General features: G+C 43.7%; 1 protein-coding gene across 1 annotated transcript in view; it reads left to right on the forward strand.

Annotated features, from left to right (window-relative positions):
* The window catches only part of IMPG2 (interphotoreceptor matrix proteoglycan 2), a 91186-nt gene that overhangs the window by 36330 nt on the left and 36685 nt on the right, over positions 1-18171 (forward strand). Inside the window, exons 4-5 of the mRNA XM_043538570.1 lie at positions 8332-8363; positions 8466-8489. Of these exons, the coding sequence (XP_043394505.1) occupies positions 8332-8363; positions 8466-8489 (56 nt within the window). The remainder of the gene's footprint in view (positions 1-8331; positions 8364-8465; positions 8490-18171) is intronic.

Here is an 18171-nt window from a genome sequence, read left to right on the forward strand (position 1 = left end):
ACTCAATCGAGCTACACATGTAGCCAACAGGGTGGTAAGCAGGCGTTTTGAGGGAATGCTTGAGGGTGACCTTCCAGTCTGTGTCCTGGATCCTGTTTCACGGCTTTTCTCCAACTGCCTCGCCCCTTTCCTCCCTGCCTGGGCCTCCATAACGTCAGACCGATGGGTCCTCAGCACTGTGGCTTGGTATACCCTTCAATTTATTTCTGTCCCCCCGCTCCTAACCCCTCCCCATCCCTCTTCAGGGACCCCTCTCACGAGAGCCTGCTCACTCAGGAGGTGCAGGGCCTTCTGCAGGTGGGAGCTGTGGAGGAAGTCCCCCAAAATTTCAGGTGCAAGGGTTTTACTCCTGTTGTTTTTTTAATCCCACAGACCAAGGGGGGTCTAAGACCCATCCTGGTCCTGCAAGACCTTAACAAATATCTCAAGAAGTCGAAATTTTGCATGATCTCCCTGGTCTCCGTCATCCATTGGATCCGGAAAGACTGGTACGCCACCCTCGATTTGAAGGACACATACTTCCATGTATCGATATCCACGGACACGGACGTTTCTTGCGCTTCACGGTGGGGACCGCCCACTACCAATTTCCGGTGCTCCCTTTTGGCCTGGTAACAGCCCCGAGGGTGTTTACCAAGTGCATGTCGGTAGTGGCGGCTTACCTCAGACATGATGGTATCCAAATTTACCCATACCTTGATGACTGGCTCATCAAAGGCGGCTCCAGGACCCAAGTCCAGCGCATTGTCACTGTGCTGCAAGTCACATGCCATGCTCTGGGCCTGTTGATAAACGAGCAAAAATCAGCGTTAATCCTGGTCCGAAGAATTGAGTTTATCAGAGCGAGACTCGACTCTACCCGAGCCAGGGCATTTCTACTGCAGGACAGGTTCAGGACAATGTCAGATCTCATTGCCAGCACACCCACTCACCACAGCCTTAGGCAAATCAAACATCTGACTGACGCACTATAATTAACTAATTTATGTACAAATTAAATTATATCAGATTTCAGATCAAATGTAGCTTCTATATCATCTTCTGTATTTTTGGTTACCCTCTGAGTGGATAAGTAATATATCCAAGTGAGGTATGTGCATTCAAACCCTTTGAAATTAGAGGTATAGATTCTCTAAAGTCCTTGGTACTGATAATATACATTAAAATAAATATATAGCAGTTGTGTTAACTATAGCTTCTAAATTATAAAAAATGTTGAATCATAGGGTTTAAGGCCAGAAGGGACCCTCCAGATCATCTAGACTGACCTTCTGTATATCACAGACCCCCGATACCACCCAGTACCCACATACTAAACTGGATATGTGGGTTGACTAAACCAAACATATTCAGTCAGTCTTATCTGGACAGAATTAGATTAATGTGGGATCAGGAAGGAATTCCTCAAGCCCCTCAGTGTTTATTGGCAGGGAGCATGTTTTTTCCACTGCTCCTCTCTGTAGCATTGCATAGGGATCATCTGTTAGGATCAGGCAGGTCTATCCCACATAATTGATTTGCTGCAGAAATTGGTGGAACTTGATCCATGTGGTCAATGTCTTTTGTGCTTCTGTGTATGTGATTAATACTTTATTATTGCTGTAATCTTTGTGTTCATCTTAAACTACGGGTTTCTTTTACTTGCATTATATTACATTGTATAAGATTAATTGCAGTTGGTAAGAGAGGAAGGTGTTGGAGCAAGGAGCTAAAATCCAGTCCACACTTCAAAAGGAATGGTGTAATAACATGATGTGAGCATCTTTTCATCAGGTTAACCTAGAAAATATAAATTGCATTTGCCAGAAATAATCCCACTGGGTGAAAGTCACCCTCTGTTACCCTGATGTTACTATTACTGCTTGTAGTACTGCACTACTTGGGTAACGCTTTAGGTATTCAAAGGGCTGTATGGACATTAACTACTTAATCCTCACAACATCCCAGGGAAGTAGGTAGATATATGGTGTTATCTCCATTTTGGAAATGGAGACATCTAGGCAGAGAGGTGAAGTGACTTGCCAAAGGCTACACAGCCAGCCCAATAGAAAGGCCAAAATTAGAGCCCCGGAACCCCTAAAGCTGAGTGAAATTTGGAATTTTTGTCCTGCAGGAGAGTCTGATATTTCAATATTTGTTTTCATCCCAAATAGAGCTGAAAATTGGAGATATTTGTTCTTTGCAGAGCTAAATAGTCCAAAAAATTTGATTCAGAAATGTTGCAATATTTTGTTTCAATGTATTCAGCTGAAAGAAACGATTGACATTCTGAAATAGGTAGCTTGGTCAGAAGGGAGTCTGCATCGCACTATGGGAGATGTGGTCCTACAGGGAGGCCAGTCCACAGGAGAGAATGGGAGCCAGAATTAAAACTGCCATGAGGCAATGTGTACAATAGGAAATGCAGTTGAATATTGAACTGACTCGAAATGCTTAGGTTAGTTCAACAAAATGAAATACTCTGATTTGGGCTGAACTGACCCAAAGCAAAATATTTTTTTAAATTTTTTCCTGACAGGAAATCAAAATTTTGGGGTAAAATTGAAATTTTCCCGGGGGGGGAAAGGAGTGGATTTCAATTTTGTGGAAAAATGCATTTTTATCAACAAATCATTCTGACAGAAAATTCCCAACTAGCTCTACTCCCAACTCTGTGCTTGTTCCTCATTAAAATTGGGCTTTATTAGGTTTTCTTCTGATAATGGGCATGCCTTTTTAATTGACTGGGAGCCCAGTACTGCAGTCTTCCTTAAGGCAAAACTCTTGAAGTCAAATCAGGTAAATGCTGCAGAACTGGTCCTTAGAATTGTAAGATGCTCATTATCTTATACACCAGGGTGGGCAAACTTTTTGGCCCGAGGGCCACATCTGGGAATAGAAATTGTATGGCTGGCCATGAATGCTCACAAAATTGGGATTGAGGTGCAGGAGGGGGTGAGGGCTCTGGTTGTGGGTGCAGTCTCTGGGGTGGGGCCAAAAATGAGGAGTTCAGGGTGTGAGAGGGGGCTTCAGGCTGGGGTGGGGGAGTGAGGTGTGTGTTGAGGGGGGAGTGACAGCTCCAGCTGGGGGTGCGGGGCTCTGGGATGAGGCTGGGGATGAGGAGTTTGGGGTCTAGAAGGGTGCTCCAGGCTGGGACCAAGGGGTTCAGAGGGCGGGAGAGGGATCAGGGCTGGGGCAGGGGGTTGGGGTGCGTGAAGGGGTGCAGGCTCCAGTTGGGGGTGTGGGCTCTGGGGTGGGGCTGGGGATGAGGGGTTTGGGGTGCAGGACGGTGCTCGGGGCTGGGATTGATGGATTTGGGGAGCAGAAGGGGGATCAGGGCTGTGGTAAATGGGGCATGGGGAGAGGCTCAGGGTTGTAGGCTCCCGGTGGCACTTACCTCAAATGGCTCCTGGAAGCAGCAGCATGTCCCTTCTGCGTGCTGACCCGTCCACAGGCAACACTGCCGGAGGGGGCCATTGGAGCGCGCAGGAGCCGGGGCAGGGCATGCCACTGCTTCCAGGAGCCACGTGAGGCGGCCCCTGACCCTGCTCCCCGGCTGGAGCGCTGGAGCGGGGTAAGCCCCAGACCCCGCTCCTCAGCGGGAGGTCGAGGGCTGACTGAAAATGGCTGGTGAGCCGGATCCGGCCCACAAGCCATAGTTTGTCCACCCCTGTTATATACTGTAAAACCTGTATGAAGAGATCACGCTTCTTTGTCAATCTCTGTTTTAAAAGACTACCTCTCCCCAAAGTATTCCCTACATCCTAAGTGTTCTGCTTGCCCTTAAGTCGACAATAATCTCTGTTAAACAACCAACTTTTCTAGGCCCTTTGTGACGCTTTACTTTCTGGACATAATGTGTGGACCTCCAAAGTGACTCTGTAAAGTAATGCACTTGAACTTTTCATGGGTCTTTAGGAGCTGAAGGATGGGCCATGTATCATTTAGAAGGTCATTTCTTCTTAGGATTTACAATCAAATCTCAGATTTTATCTATCTCCTTAATGTCGCACGGTATCAATGATCTCCACTCAGGCAATATATAGGCTCTTTTTTTTTTTTTTTTGGTAGATGTGCTAGAAATGTAGTAATAAACTCCATGAGTAGAACTCACTTATTTTGTAATTTATATATAGTGAATATACTCATTCATTGACTGGGTTAATCTATTATTTTTACAGTAACCATCCAGAGCATATTGCAGCCTAATTTAAGGCCATCAATCTACAATCCTAACTCAGGCAAACCTCCCACTAAAGCTAATGGAGGGTTTGCCCAAATAAGGACTGCAAGATCTAATCCTAAATATTTAATGCCTGTATTCCATAATAAAAAATGTGGATATGTAGATGTCTTTGTAATGACACGATGATAGTCTCATATGTATTACTGTGGGTCTCCTAACCAAGGGTGGATCAAGGGATAATCTAGCTGCTCCATATTGAGACTCTAGTTTAAAGCCAATCATGCCGTATTAGGCTCCACCAGTTTGCTACGAAATTGAATGAGAGGTTGATGGCTTTAAATTGCATTTTAAAATGGAAACATGAAGATAGGCTATGGCAGGGTATGCTTCTAATTTTAGATTTTGACATTTATGAGCCGTGAGTGATGATTATATTTTGTAAGGAAGCAAAGATTTTTGAAATGGCAAGCCCAGGAAAACTACTGAGAGATTACTATTAAAAAGTCATCATTTGCCAGTAGTTACTACACAGTGGTGTCTGGCATGCTGCAGTTATTTACTGTTCTAAATTTAGAAAACATACGTAGTGTCTTAAACAGCATGTTAGCTGCATAATTGGGTTGGGTGTTGACCATGCTGGCAGTGGTTTTCTGAAACTCGTCGCCTTGTTAGCATGTGTTGATCCTGCTGGGAAAGAGTTAAGTGGGTTCTGCTGACTCACTGAGACAGGGGGCTTGTTTTCCCACCTGGGTATAAGGGGAGTGTGAGTGGCTTTCTAGAGAAATTTCTAGAGAAAAGGAGCAAGGATATAGGATGGGGCTGGGCAGTCTCTCTACGCCAATGGTTTTCAACCTTTTCATTTGCAGACCCCTAAAAATTTTCAAGTGGAAGTGTGGACCCCTTTGGAAATCTTAGACCTAAGCTGTGGACCCTCAGAGGTCTGCAGACCACAGGTTGAAAACCACTGTTCTATGGTAATGACAATCTTTTGTGGACCCCTTAGACTGTAGACTGCTGTTGGAAAAACATTGCTCTAAGCAGCTAAGTTTTGGGCTTGCACTAAACTTCATTATCTTACTCCTAAATTTTTTGTTCATAAAGCCATATCACAGGAAAGGGTTGAGTTTTTGACTCTATGCAATATGTTTTAGAGCAGTTTGGGAAAGCCACCTGCTCACAGTCCTGTATTAGAAAGTGTGTGTGTGTGTGAGCATAATCTGCTCTATCCAGAGTGACAACATATAGTGCGTGTGCCATCAAATCAAAATACAGCTGGTAGGTGTTATTTTAAGCCTGCTGGCCTTGACCAGGCCAGCTGTTCAAGTGATCTAAAGAGAGAAGCATTTTGGTAAAATACATTTTTGCAATACAGCATTCATGTGTCACGTTATAATAACCGATTAAATCAGAGAATGGGGAGAGGGATTATTAATCGGCTACTGAAAATTATTTGTTCTGTGAATTTATGAAATATTAATGTTCAGAGTCTTCTTATCTGATCTCAGACCATCTCCCCACATCACAGTGTGCGCAAATGGTCCATGTAGGAATGGGAAGTTAGCATTAGTTATGTAGGTGTGATGGGGAGGCATGTGTGCAGAGTATAAGCTGTCCTTGCTAGCAGCTGCTGTGCTTCTTCCGTGTACTACTTCCTGACTGTACACCTGCCATTCCAGGGTGCTACCAAAGGTACAGGAAGTGAAGGTGGGAGCTGTGACCCTGCTTCTCCCTTGGCACTAGCTCAAAGAATTAAAGGAATGGTCCCACTCGAGGGCTTCTGAACCCTAGGAAGAAGTGGAGGAGGAGAGCAAAATAGCTGCAATGGCCTAGTGCAGCTTGACGTTTTAAACAGCTAGCTAACCCTTCTCTAACTTAGCTGTTTCTAGAGATGTCACTTCTTTGTGGCCGAACTATAGTTCTTCTTTTTCAAAACCTGGCTCTTTTTAAACACATGAAATGTACTGGATCAATACATAGTGACATTAGTAAAAACGCAATTTTCTTTGCACAAGGTTCCTAATGTGCTGCACCACCAGCAGAATGGCAAGTTTTGCATCTTTAAAATGTTCTCTGTACCTTTAAAATACTGCTAATGTTCATGTTTGCATGGCAGAAGGTGGCAAAGATACTTTAAAAGATGCCATAAACACAATTTAAATACAAAAAATGGCTCAGGCTGTGAAACAAACTGACAAAGACCAGAAAAGATTTGGTCTGCCCTAATATTTTTTTAAATAAGTAATTTAGTAAAAAGATCCTACAAATGTAAAGCTAACACCTAGAAAATGGTATTTCTGGTATCCAACATGTTACTCGGCACCATGTTAAGCTCTGCTTACTGGGGATAGAGCTAGGACTGGATTGCTTAGAGTTGGGATTGGATCCGTTCTGGGTAGTCATGCTGTAGCATTGGTGAAGCCATATTAAGTCCATTGCTGGGAAACCTCAGTCCTTTGCATGGAAGGTGCACAGTATTTTGTTTGGATGCTATATCATTTTTATTTGTAATAAATGTACTTTATTGTACATCATATTTTAACACTTCCATTGTCCCTGCTGTGATGCTGCCATTCATTAATATTCCATTAGAATCAATAGAACATCATCATTATTGATGTGAGCATGGCTGAAACCAAATACAATGTGCTAGACATTTCTAAACACGAAATAAGACACAGTCCCCCTCCTAAAAGACAAATTGACAAAGGGTCCCACACTAAGTAAAATGGTCATGGCGGTAGTTGGCCATGTTTGGTAATACATTTTAATAATAAAATGAACTATTTTTTATCATATAAAATCTTCAAGTACTCACAACCTACCTATTATCAACCTAGAAAACCCTTGCACTTCCTAGTACATTGTACAGTGTAACCTGCACTGAGTACCACCTCCTCTAGGCCATCCCTTTCTCTTAAGGAACCATCTTAAAGAGTCCCTAAGGTTTCTAGTACTTTTTTTTTTTAACCTTAAGTTAGATTGGCTTGTACTAGGCTACCTATTTTTGTTGGTCTCTTGGATGGTTGCTTAAGACAGGTTTCATTCTATCCTAATACTGCACAGTAAAGAATATCGTAGTTTTTTAATTGAAAAGTGTAATTGTTCATATCTACACTGATAATGAAAGAGGAATCTCCACATTTCTAGGTGATGCTCTCATGTAGATAATTACATTATAATCTGCCCAGCTAAATACCATAGCAAGACGGTCCACTGGGATACAGCATTGCTCCAAAACTGCTGTCTGGTGGTGCTTGTGTGGACTTCTACACGGACAGCTTGTCCTACCACGCTGCTATGTGAGGGTCCCTCCATGCTAGCAGCATGGTTTGCTCTCCATTTCTACAAACCTGTAGAGTTGAGCGAGGAAACTCCTGTGACTATATCATAGAAGTGAATGTTGCTAATGCCATGTGGTTTTCCACTCAAAAATCTGAAAAATACTCAGGGGAGCTGCTTGTGGGGTGCAGATACTCCCTTGCTTCCAATATGATATAAGTAGAAGATTCCTCTTCCCCCCCCCCCCCCCCAGCCCCATCAGTCACTCATACAAACCAGCTAAGAATTTCAATCTAATCAGTACCAAGTGAATTTAACCTTTAGTTGTGTTTAAAAGACACATGCATTTTTGAATTCACAAACTCAGCAGAGTTAACACTTATTTCCTGAGATGTGAGAGTGAAAAGGAAAAGGTTAATTAGAACCCGCATCTGATCTCTAGCATGGACTCTGTAGGATAGTGGAGATTGAATCTAATGTGTGTTTTTTGGATTCACTTTTGTCGTATTCTCTGTGTGTGTGTGTGTGTGTGTGTGTGTATGTATGTATATAATAAATCTCAAAGATTGTTGAAAAGATACCAGTCAAAAGTGCCTAGTAATTTGGGGTCCTTGAGAGCCCTTAAAAGGTCCTGATTTTCAGAAAACGCTGAGCATCTATATGAAAATCAGTGCCCTTCAAGGTGATTCAAGTTGAGCATCCAAAATCACTATTCACTCTCGAAAATTTTGGCCAGTTTATTTTCATCAGTTGCTTTAATAATAAATATACTACTTTCTGTCTATGTTATCAATGTTAAAATATTTCTGGGAGAAAAATTTTGGATATTAATTAAATTCCATTTTAATTCTCCCCTCAACTTACTTGGAATATTCTTATCTTTTCAGAAACTGTCCTATATGAAAGAAGAAATGGATGGGTGAGTATTTACACTGCCCTACACTTTATACTGTACGGTAACAGCTATAAAGCTGGGTCGTGACATTTTGTAAATCTTTCTCTCGTTCTGGTTTCTCACCAGCGCCTGCAGTGATTGGTCCTGTGGGTAAGTCATTTTTACTTTTTAAAGCTTGTGGCCAGACCCTGCTTAATTTAGTTTACACATTGCAGATTTTGTTTTTAGTCTTAAGTGATAAATGGTGAAATTCACCCTGGTGCAGAGGACTCAGGACTTAAGTAGTGTGGAGATCGCTTGTGCAAGCAACAGGCAGAGTGTCCCAGCATGGTTGGCATGTTCAGAGCGTCTCAGCCTGCCTAGTAAAGCACCTGTATTTTTGCCTCACTGAGCACAATACTGTACTTAGTTGTGTCCAGCCAGGCAAATATACAGTCTTTACCGGAGAGGTGAAGAGATTAGTGCAGGATCTGAACTGGGGAAAGAGCCATGTCACTGTGGCCTGTGTTTGTAGTGGAGTACTCTGGCCTGTGACCCAGCCAGTTTGTACTTGGTGAGCCCTTCATGCCTGGAGACTTGAAACCCCAGAGATGGCTCTGGGCACCCTTGAAAATTGGACCCATTAATGTTCTGTTTGTTAATATTTTTATATATGTTTAAAATGCCATAAGAGGTGTACTCCAAACATGTTATCACAGGGAAATTAGCTGCACGGCTCCTGTTGATTTTAATAGGGAGATCTCTCATTTAAAACGCTGTGTAATGCTAATGAAATTTTTATGGTAAATATAAATAGTGCACCTGCTGGGGAAATGAGTCACTGAAAAGACTTTTTAAAAAACAAAGGTAATTGTTCTCATAACGACAGCATATAACCACAGTATCACATATAAAAACGTAATAACACAGAGGTGAAGAAAATGGCAGGACTTAAACTAAAAACAAAAGTCTCTACATTCAAAGAAAAGCTCTCCCTATCCCCCACCCCACACTTGGCTGCTATGACATACACCCCACAAAAGCCAACTGACTTCAGTGATGTTTCAGGAGCTGTAAATCTGTTCAGAATTTGTTTGTCATCCTGCTTCCCCCATGCCATTGAGGATTTCATTTCTGTAAAACAAATATTCTGGCCAATTTAATTCATTCTAGGCATCTTAAACTTTGTGGGCCTGATTCTTCCTCACTGACATCAGTTTTATCCCAGTGTAGCTCTTACATTAATGGAGTTGCTTCTGATTTACACTTGGGTGAAAGAGTTCAGAATCAGGTAATGGGATTTGTCTCAATTTGAAGGTTGGAAGTTTTAGGGGAAAAATAAAATCTGCATGGGAAGGTTTGATTTAAAAGACATTAAATATCTCTTCATAATAATTGCTTTACAAAACTGTACTAAATGCAGAGAAATGTGACAGGACTAGAAATTACTACTAATGAAATAGGGTTAAATGCTGCCCTGGGATGCATGGATCCATGCACAGTGATGACTTCTGCCTCACACTGCATGTTTCTGAGGACAGAAAGGGGTGCATAATGTTTTGTTTAATGTGAACTTTACATTAATAGCTGCCTTAAGTAGTATTCTTTGACGTAGGCATTGTAAAGGAGACTGATAACCAGCTGGCTAGCTAATACAATTGAATGCATCAGATGGATTTACTGTCTCTCATTTAAAGTAGGTGTACTAAACATGTTGTAGTCAACCCAGTGTAAATTACTCTGAGGCTGTTCACAGCAGAAAATTAGAGTTGGCTTTCTCATGTCTCTTATTGGAATCAATGGAGTGTTCTCCTGTTGCACTTTTGCTTTTTTCATTTAACTTTTTTTTAACATTTTAACTCTATAACATCCCACACCTCCCTCAAATTGGTAGTTTACTTTGCATTTGGAGATGAGGCAATGTATTGAAACGTAGTCTGGCGGAACAAAAATATGATGTAAGAATTATGTCAACTAACTACTAGGTGATAACGTAAAGGGGAACATATAGATTTGAATTTGCATTTGGAATTTGTCTTAGACAGATTTGCTGTGGACCAGGTGTCAGCAGGAAGAGATTCACTATCATGTACTTCAGTATATTCAAAATACACAAAATCTTTATTAAGCATTAGAGAACCAAGTCCAGAATGTGGCACCTGAAGCCTTCATTGAACTTTGGATCAGAACTTTGATGTGGCCTTACTTTTGTAAGGGCCAGAACCAGAAGACCAATTCTAAATACCCCTGAATTAGGAATGGGGTTTGTGGTTCAATCCCATCTCAAACACACAATTTCTCTTCACATTCTCCATATGTTTATTGTATTGTATTGTATTAATCATGTAGATATTTTCAACCAATGTTGGTTGGCTTTCAGTTGGTCACAAGACAAAAAATGGCTTTTGCTGTTGACCTCTGAAGCGTGCCATGATTTAGCCTGGACACTCACTGACATTGGATGTGGACACTCCGATGAAGAGGCAGGATAGCATGGTATCCAGCTCCCATAAGCATCTAACAAGAAGAGCTGATCACCTCCCACTGCGGAGACAAATGGGATGCCTCCGCTGATGTCTCCTACTGAATGCACAAGCTGGCTGGCTCTCCTCTTGACTTCTGTACATAAGGAGCTAAGTGGTTATCTTGGGCATCCTGAGTGGTCCTTTAGGAAGAGCAGATGCCCCAACCCTCTCCAGCCTTTGGAAGGAGTCAGCAGGCAGACTCAATCTTGCCTGCTGAGGGGAACTGTTGTTCTATGCTCAAGTCCTTTATGCACATAAGGACTTTGGTGCATAACTAGGGTCCTTCCAAATTCATGGCCATGAAAAATGTGTCATGGACTGTGAAATCTGGTCTTTTGTTGCTTTCAGATTTCACAGGGGAGACCAGCGTTTCTCAAATGGGGAGTCCTGAGCCAAAAGAGAGTTGCGGGGGGATGTCACAAGGTTATTTTAGGAGGGGTCACAGTATTGCCACCCTTACTTCTGTGCTGCCTTCAGAGCTGGGCAGCTGGAGAGCGGTGGCTCTTGGCCAGGCACCCAGATCTGAAGGCAGCTCCCCACCAGCAGCAGCGCAGAAGTAAGGGGCGGCAATACCATACCAGGTCCCCTTTACTTCTGCGCTGCTGCCTTCAGAGCTGGGCAGCCAGAGAGTGGCAGCTGCTGACTGAGGGCCCAGCTCTGCAGGCAGCAGTGCAGAAGTAAGGGTGGCCGCACCATGCCAGGCCATCCTTACTTCTGCGCTGCTGCTGGCGGCGGCTCTGCCTTCAGCGCTGGGCTCCCGGCCGGCAACCGCCACTCTCCAGCTGCCCAGCTCCGAAGGCAGCACTGGCACCAGCGGCAGCGCAGAGGTAAGGGTAACAGTACCGCAACCTCCCCTGCAATAACCTTGCAACGCCCCGCCCCACACACACAGAGTACCTTTTTGGGTCAGGACTCTTACCGTAACAATACCATGAAATTTCAGATTTAAATAGTGTGTGCTGACTTTTGGATGCAGCTTCCTGCCAAAGATACACTTGTATATATTATGACATAAGCAGCACCTCGTTTTGCGTGAAGCTTTGGGAAAAATAAGTGGTGGTATTATCTCTATTGACTTTTTATAGGACTTTGTTCTTGGCTGGGAGGAGAAGGGAAGCAGACAGGCTGACATCCTCTGTAACCTGTATGACTGTGTCCCCCCCATGTACATCATCTTTGGTACAGGAATAGGCTGTGCACTTCCTTTATCAACCTGGGTAGTCTAGGTTGAAGGTCTGTGGTGTAACAAGTATCCTGTAGTTTAGTAAACAGTTCAGCCTGCTTGGCTCTATTTTACTCCAGGATCTCATAGCCTCATAGATTTTAAGGCCAGAAGGGATCATCGTGATCATCTAGTCTGACCTCCTGCACATAGCAGGTCACAGAACCTCACCCACCCACTCCTGTAATAGACTCCTAACCTCTGGCTGAGTTACTCAAGTCCTCAAATCATGGTTTAAAGACTTCAAGGTACAGAGAAGGAAGATGAGGAAAGGGGGGACCCTCTGCAGAGACAAGCAGAGAGGGAAGTATTCTGTGGCCCTGGACAGTGGCGACTCCCTCTTGCTTCCCTGGGATTTGGATTTTCCCATCAGGCGAAGGCCTTGGACTGAGGTGACCCCGGGGGGGAAGAGAGGAAGAGGCCCAGGGAGGACAACCTTAAGTAGTCTTGGTGGCCAGGTTACTGGTAGCTAAAAGGGCCCTGGGTCAGAGCTTGGTGGGGAGCAGGGGGCTGTCCGGGGTTGTGGCTGTGACCACTAGGCCAGGCTTCCCAGCCAGACCCTGAGTGGAGACCATTACAGAGCTATTGGGATCATTTTCTTTCATATTAGAGAGCTGGGGACATGGGACACTTAATTATTCTTAAATCAAACAAACAAAAAAAATCCAGAGAAAAATCTTAACTACTAATTTATTTTTAAAATGACATAAAAGACATCAATGGTATCACAGATGCACCATCATATGATAGATCTAAAGTGTTGCTTTGCCATTAACTGGAGGCCTTGATCCAGCAAAGCACTTATGTATGTGCATCTTATGACTTCAGTGGGTCTATTCATGTTTATGTGCTTTGCTGGTTTGGGACCTACACAGAATACACAGAAGACCGCTTTAGACCCTCTCAGAAGGCAGGGGAAAATCTGTGGCATGACTGATGTATCATAAAGAAAAGAAAAAGAACCTATCTTGGGGTACACTCTTCATGAGAACTGCTTGCTTAAAAGGGCTTTCTTGAGTCCCAGTTCAGCTTGTGGGTGCCCCTAGGGCTGTGCCTTTGGACCTTACTATTGCTGCCTAGGATCAAGTAGTTAACAGAACTAGATGGTCTGAAACCAATTATTTCTGCCAAGGCACCATAGTGCAGCATTGCTCATCCTTCTTTCTTTTGTGTGCTCCTTCCTGCCTCTCCAAACATACATGATATATTTGTATATTTTGCTTAATGCTCAGCCACGCTGGTCCAGGTCTTCACTTGTGCAGGTAGGACAACAGAAATTACATTTTTGTCGAGTATTCTTTTCTCAAGTTCACAGTGGCCCAACAAATGCCTAAATTCTTCCCACTGAAGTCACAGGGTTGCATGAATATAACTAAGGGTAGAATTTGTCCCAGTGATTTCATGTTTGGGTGAACTTCAACATGTATTGATCCAATGATTGAAAAAGGATAAAGGAGAATTTGCATCTGTATTTACCATGAAGGGCAATATATATTTGATGGTCACTAAAACATTGAGTCAATATATGTATTATGTACATTCTGAATGTCTTCATCAGAAGCATCTGGAAATATCTCCACTGTAGCCAGGAGTTTCTCAAGTACCCATTTTTATTAAATTAACATTTTAAGCTAGGAGTCCAGAAATAAGTATTGAGTACTGGCAAATCAATCAGGAAACACAAATTTGCATACGCAATGTGGTTGGTTAACATTGTTCCTAAAACTAGTGTTGTAGGCCTCTGATGTGGAAACTGGGCAAAATCTATCCCTAGTGTTACTTCATTGATTTCAGTAGGGTCAAACCTGAGATATAGTTGGACCCTGACTTGTGTTTTCAGCCAGTTGTGAGTGAAAATTGTGTGTGTAACAATACCATTTATTTCTTATTATAATAATCAAATCTCTCTGCTTGTCAATATGCACGTCTGGATGCATGCACGAGCACTTGAATTCAAAAATTTGGCATAAACTAGGTTGTTGTTGCTGTAGAAGTTGCTCTTGACATTACAGACGCTGTTTGGTCCTCATTTTATCAATTGTCCAGTCTTGGAAAGAGTTATTCAATTAGTGTTTAATGAGATTTAATTGGCTATATTTTAACAGAGAAAGGCCTTTTCTGCACTGGTGGAGCTGCATGAGTGCATGCACCTTGGGTAGATGTGCTGCTCCATTATAAACCATGGCGTGCACCAACCTGATTCCTAACCAAGGGGACAAAGGTCAGAGTTACAATTGGGGGAACTTCTGTAGTTGAAAATAGCAGGCTCTGTACCTAGATGTCATTAGAAAATTTCTGCCAGCGACCATTTTATAAATGAGAGCTACGGCCATCCTCCCCGTCTCCTGCCATCATCATGGCTGCTTCCAACATTCTTCCTGTTTTCTCCCCTCATGGTTGCTTCCCTGTGCCTGCAAACCAGGGACTTCCCCCTCTGACCGGGTCGTCCCCTCTTCCGCTCCCTGCCCACTGCTTTTTTCTCTCAGCAGCAGCTGGCTCCATCTGCCCCCACGCTCTTGGAGTTGAGAGGAGGTGGCAGCGAGAGCTGGAACAAGCTGCTGCTGAGAGGAAGAACAGGCTACTTCTATTGAGGTGCCTGTATAAGCATTTAGAAGCCTAATTTTAGGCAATTGGAATTTTGGAAATGTTGGCCAGGGAAAAATAAAAGTAGAGTTTATACTGTAGCATTCTCTGCGTTTTTCTGGTCTCCCTTGAGGAAAAAAGTCTTCAAAAACTCCAGCAAATTAGCTAAAAATGGTCTTCCTGTAAATCAGGGGGATTAAAGTAATAAAATAGTCTTCTTTCCTTGCTCTGCCACTGACTTGCCTTGTCACCATATGCAAGTCACTTTTCCTCTTTGTGCTCCTGTTTCCTTTATGTAAAAGGAGGTTGATGTGAGGCTTAATTCAGATTTGTAAAGGGCTTAGAGCAGGGCTTCTCAAACTTCATTGCACTGTGACCCACTTCTGACAATAAAAATTACTACATGATCCTACAAGGGGGGCCCTGAAGCCTGAGCCTGCCTGAGCCCCGCTGCCGCAGGTGGGGTGGGGTGGCAAAGCTGAAGCCCAAGGTCTTCAGCCCCAGGCAGGGGGCCTGTAACCTGAGCCCCACCGCCCAGGGCTGAAGCCCTTGGGCTTTGGTCCCAGGCAGTGGGGCTTGGGCTTCAGCCTCGGGCCCCAGCAAGTCTACTCTTGGGGGAATTCTGTGCCACTGCACATGCACAGAGTTTGTCTCCCAAAGATTTCACTGCTTCCCCGCAGAAAAATGACTTTCTGATGGGGAACCAAAGGGAAGTCACAAGAGCGGCCATGCGACCCTCACCAGCAGTATGTTTTGGGTGCCCAAGGCAGCTGGCAGAGAGGTAAATCTCTGTGGAGCAGAGGGTGGGACTGGGGAAGACCCAGCTGGTGGCTCTGACCCTGCGCTAGGCACAGCTGCTAGTCCTGGCTGGGCTGGGGAGGACAGGACTTCCTCTTCCCCTGCACGGCATTTGGAGCTGGGTCAGACCCACCCCCAGATTTCTCCCTCAGTTGCAGGAAGCTCTGCAAATTCTGTTCCCCACCCACTTCCTGCACCCATCACTCCTCAGCTGCAGGGGGAGGGAGCTACAGGGAGCTGCTCCCGTATCTGCCCAGCCCCCGTGCATCCAGACTCCCTCAAACCCAGACCCTCCTGCTGAGCCTCTACCCTCTCCCCCGCACTCAGAAACCCCACCTGATGAGCCCAACTTCCCCCTGCACCTGGATCCACACCCCACTGAGCCCCACTCCCCCAGCATCTGGACTCCCCACTGAGCCCCTCCACACACACACACCCAGACTCCTCTGCCAAGTTCTATCCCCACACACACAGACCCACTCCCTCTGCTGAGCCCCAACCACCTTCACCTGGACTCCCCTGCAGAGTCCCATTACCATTGCACCCAAAACCCCACAACAAGCCCCTGTGTATCCAGATCCCCCACTGAGCCACCCGCACCCAGATTGCCCCACACAGAACCCTCTCAACCCACACTTGGATCCCCCCACACTAAGCCCTCCACACTTGGATCCTGCCTTGCTGAACCTGCCTGCCCACACCTCGTGCACCTGGCACTGAGGGGCAGGGCTCTGGGGTGTTCTGGGGCAAGCCTGGTCCTTGCGCTGTGTCAGGGTTGGGTATAGCCTCACTGCTGAGTCCGTGTCCTGGGGGAAAGCTGCACAGTGATCTGCCCTCTCTGTGCAGCCAGTGGCCTGTGCTCCCCAATGCCATACTGGAGCCTCCAAATTTATTTGACAAATAAAATTTTCAGAATTTTAAAATTTTGTGAGCAGAATTTTTATTTTTTTGGGTGCACAATGCCCTCAAGAGTACAAGTCTAAGCCAGCCCTGGTGACCCCATTAAAATTTGGGGTCCCGACCCACAGTTTGAGAACCGCTGGCTTAGAGCATCTTGAGTGAAAAGCGTTATAGATGAGCAGAGTATTATTTTAAATCTATGCTGGCATGATTGTGCTTCAGTGGGAAATGTACATCTTTTGTCTTTGCTTTCTATGAATTTTTGTGTATGAGTTTCACTATCTTGAACACTTGTGGGAAGTGAATTTTTGGTTTGCACATTCCATCCAATACTTTGGGAAAATTAATTTCAAATTTGCTTTCTGTGAACATTGCATCAGAAATATGACATTTAGATGCTATAGTGACAGGTACCTTAGAAAGAAACCTGATTGTGGACTTGATCTAATGCCCTTTGAAGTCATTGGGAGTCAGAACTGACTAGATTGGAAGTATTTGATCAGGAAACAAGATAGCTCTGACTTCAGATTTAGAATAGGAAGCAACTAAATAAACAAAATTGATTCAAATTTATTAATTACAATTAAGAAAGTCACAAATTGTTCATTGACATTGCATGAACAGAAAAAGAAGCAAAATTTGTTGACTAACTTACGTTATATATTATTCTTTCAGCTCTAGTCATCACTTATCATATAGCCTTTGTTTGAATAGTTTTGGTATGCTAACAAGGTGCATCTTTCCAGATGTCAGGAATCTTGCCACTTATTTTCTTGAGATTCTAAATATATCAAAAAGAAGTCGCAAATTATCTGACCTTAAATCCTTTAAAATCCATAGATTATGTAGACCTGGGCCTTTATCCACATTAAGAACAAGAGCATTCAGTCTTTAATCATTGCCTTTGTTACCGGCAGGGTATTTTTAGTAACACCTCTTCTACACTACCAGGAAATGTTCTCTAGTCTGGGCATCTGTCCAACTCTTCCTTATGTAAAGACCAGTCAAAATCAACAGATACACAAATCACTGTACTTACCGCTCTCATCACCAGACTATAGTACTTTCAACAAACTTCATCTCTTTGTTAGATCACTTTGTGGGCTGGTGTCCACAGCTCTGGGCTGTGCATTGATTTGATCCTCTTAAACATTTCACAATATTTCTGTAATATGATTGATGATCATTTCAGTGATAACGTCTACTATATTTGTAGCTAGTGGGGATGGTTCTGCTGCCTGCTGCTGAAAACAGGTGACAGATACCAGGACTTGGAAGCAAATATAAACAGCTGTATCTCATGTCTGTAACCTGCACTTTTGAGGGTTTTTCTGAGACGCATTGGCTTACTGCTCAGGAAAATATTTTGAAGTCTTGTTTAATCAATATTTTCTGCTTTTCTAACCAGGAATTTTTTAAGAAGTGCCATCCAAAGACAGCCTGGATGTTACTGAACAGGCATGAGAAACCATTCTTTTGCCACTCCCCAAACTTAATGTTTTCTGGGCTAACACTATCACAACTGTACAGAGCTGGCCTAAGGATACTGGGAAGCTTTAGTGAGATAAGTCCTTGGTATAAACAGCAAACTCAACATACTCATTTTACATCATTGCGTGTGTGTTTGTGTGTGCGCGCGCATGTATCTTTAGGTAATTCCAGTCTCCTGCTGCAGAGGTGAAGCCCAGCTGCTTGTGTTTTTTAACATTAGCAACCTGTTCACATCAGTTTTATGTTTTTAAGGTTATCTTGTCCAGGAAAAGGATTAGACACATTAAAAATTAAAGGAAGAAAGCCAAGGATTTTTCACTTTCTAGTTCCTCCA

Source organism: Chelonia mydas, chromosome 1, assembly GCF_015237465.2.
Source record: "Chelonia mydas isolate rCheMyd1 chromosome 1, rCheMyd1.pri.v2, whole genome shotgun sequence".
Taxonomy (NCBI): domain Eukaryota; kingdom Metazoa; phylum Chordata; order Testudines; family Cheloniidae; genus Chelonia; species Chelonia mydas.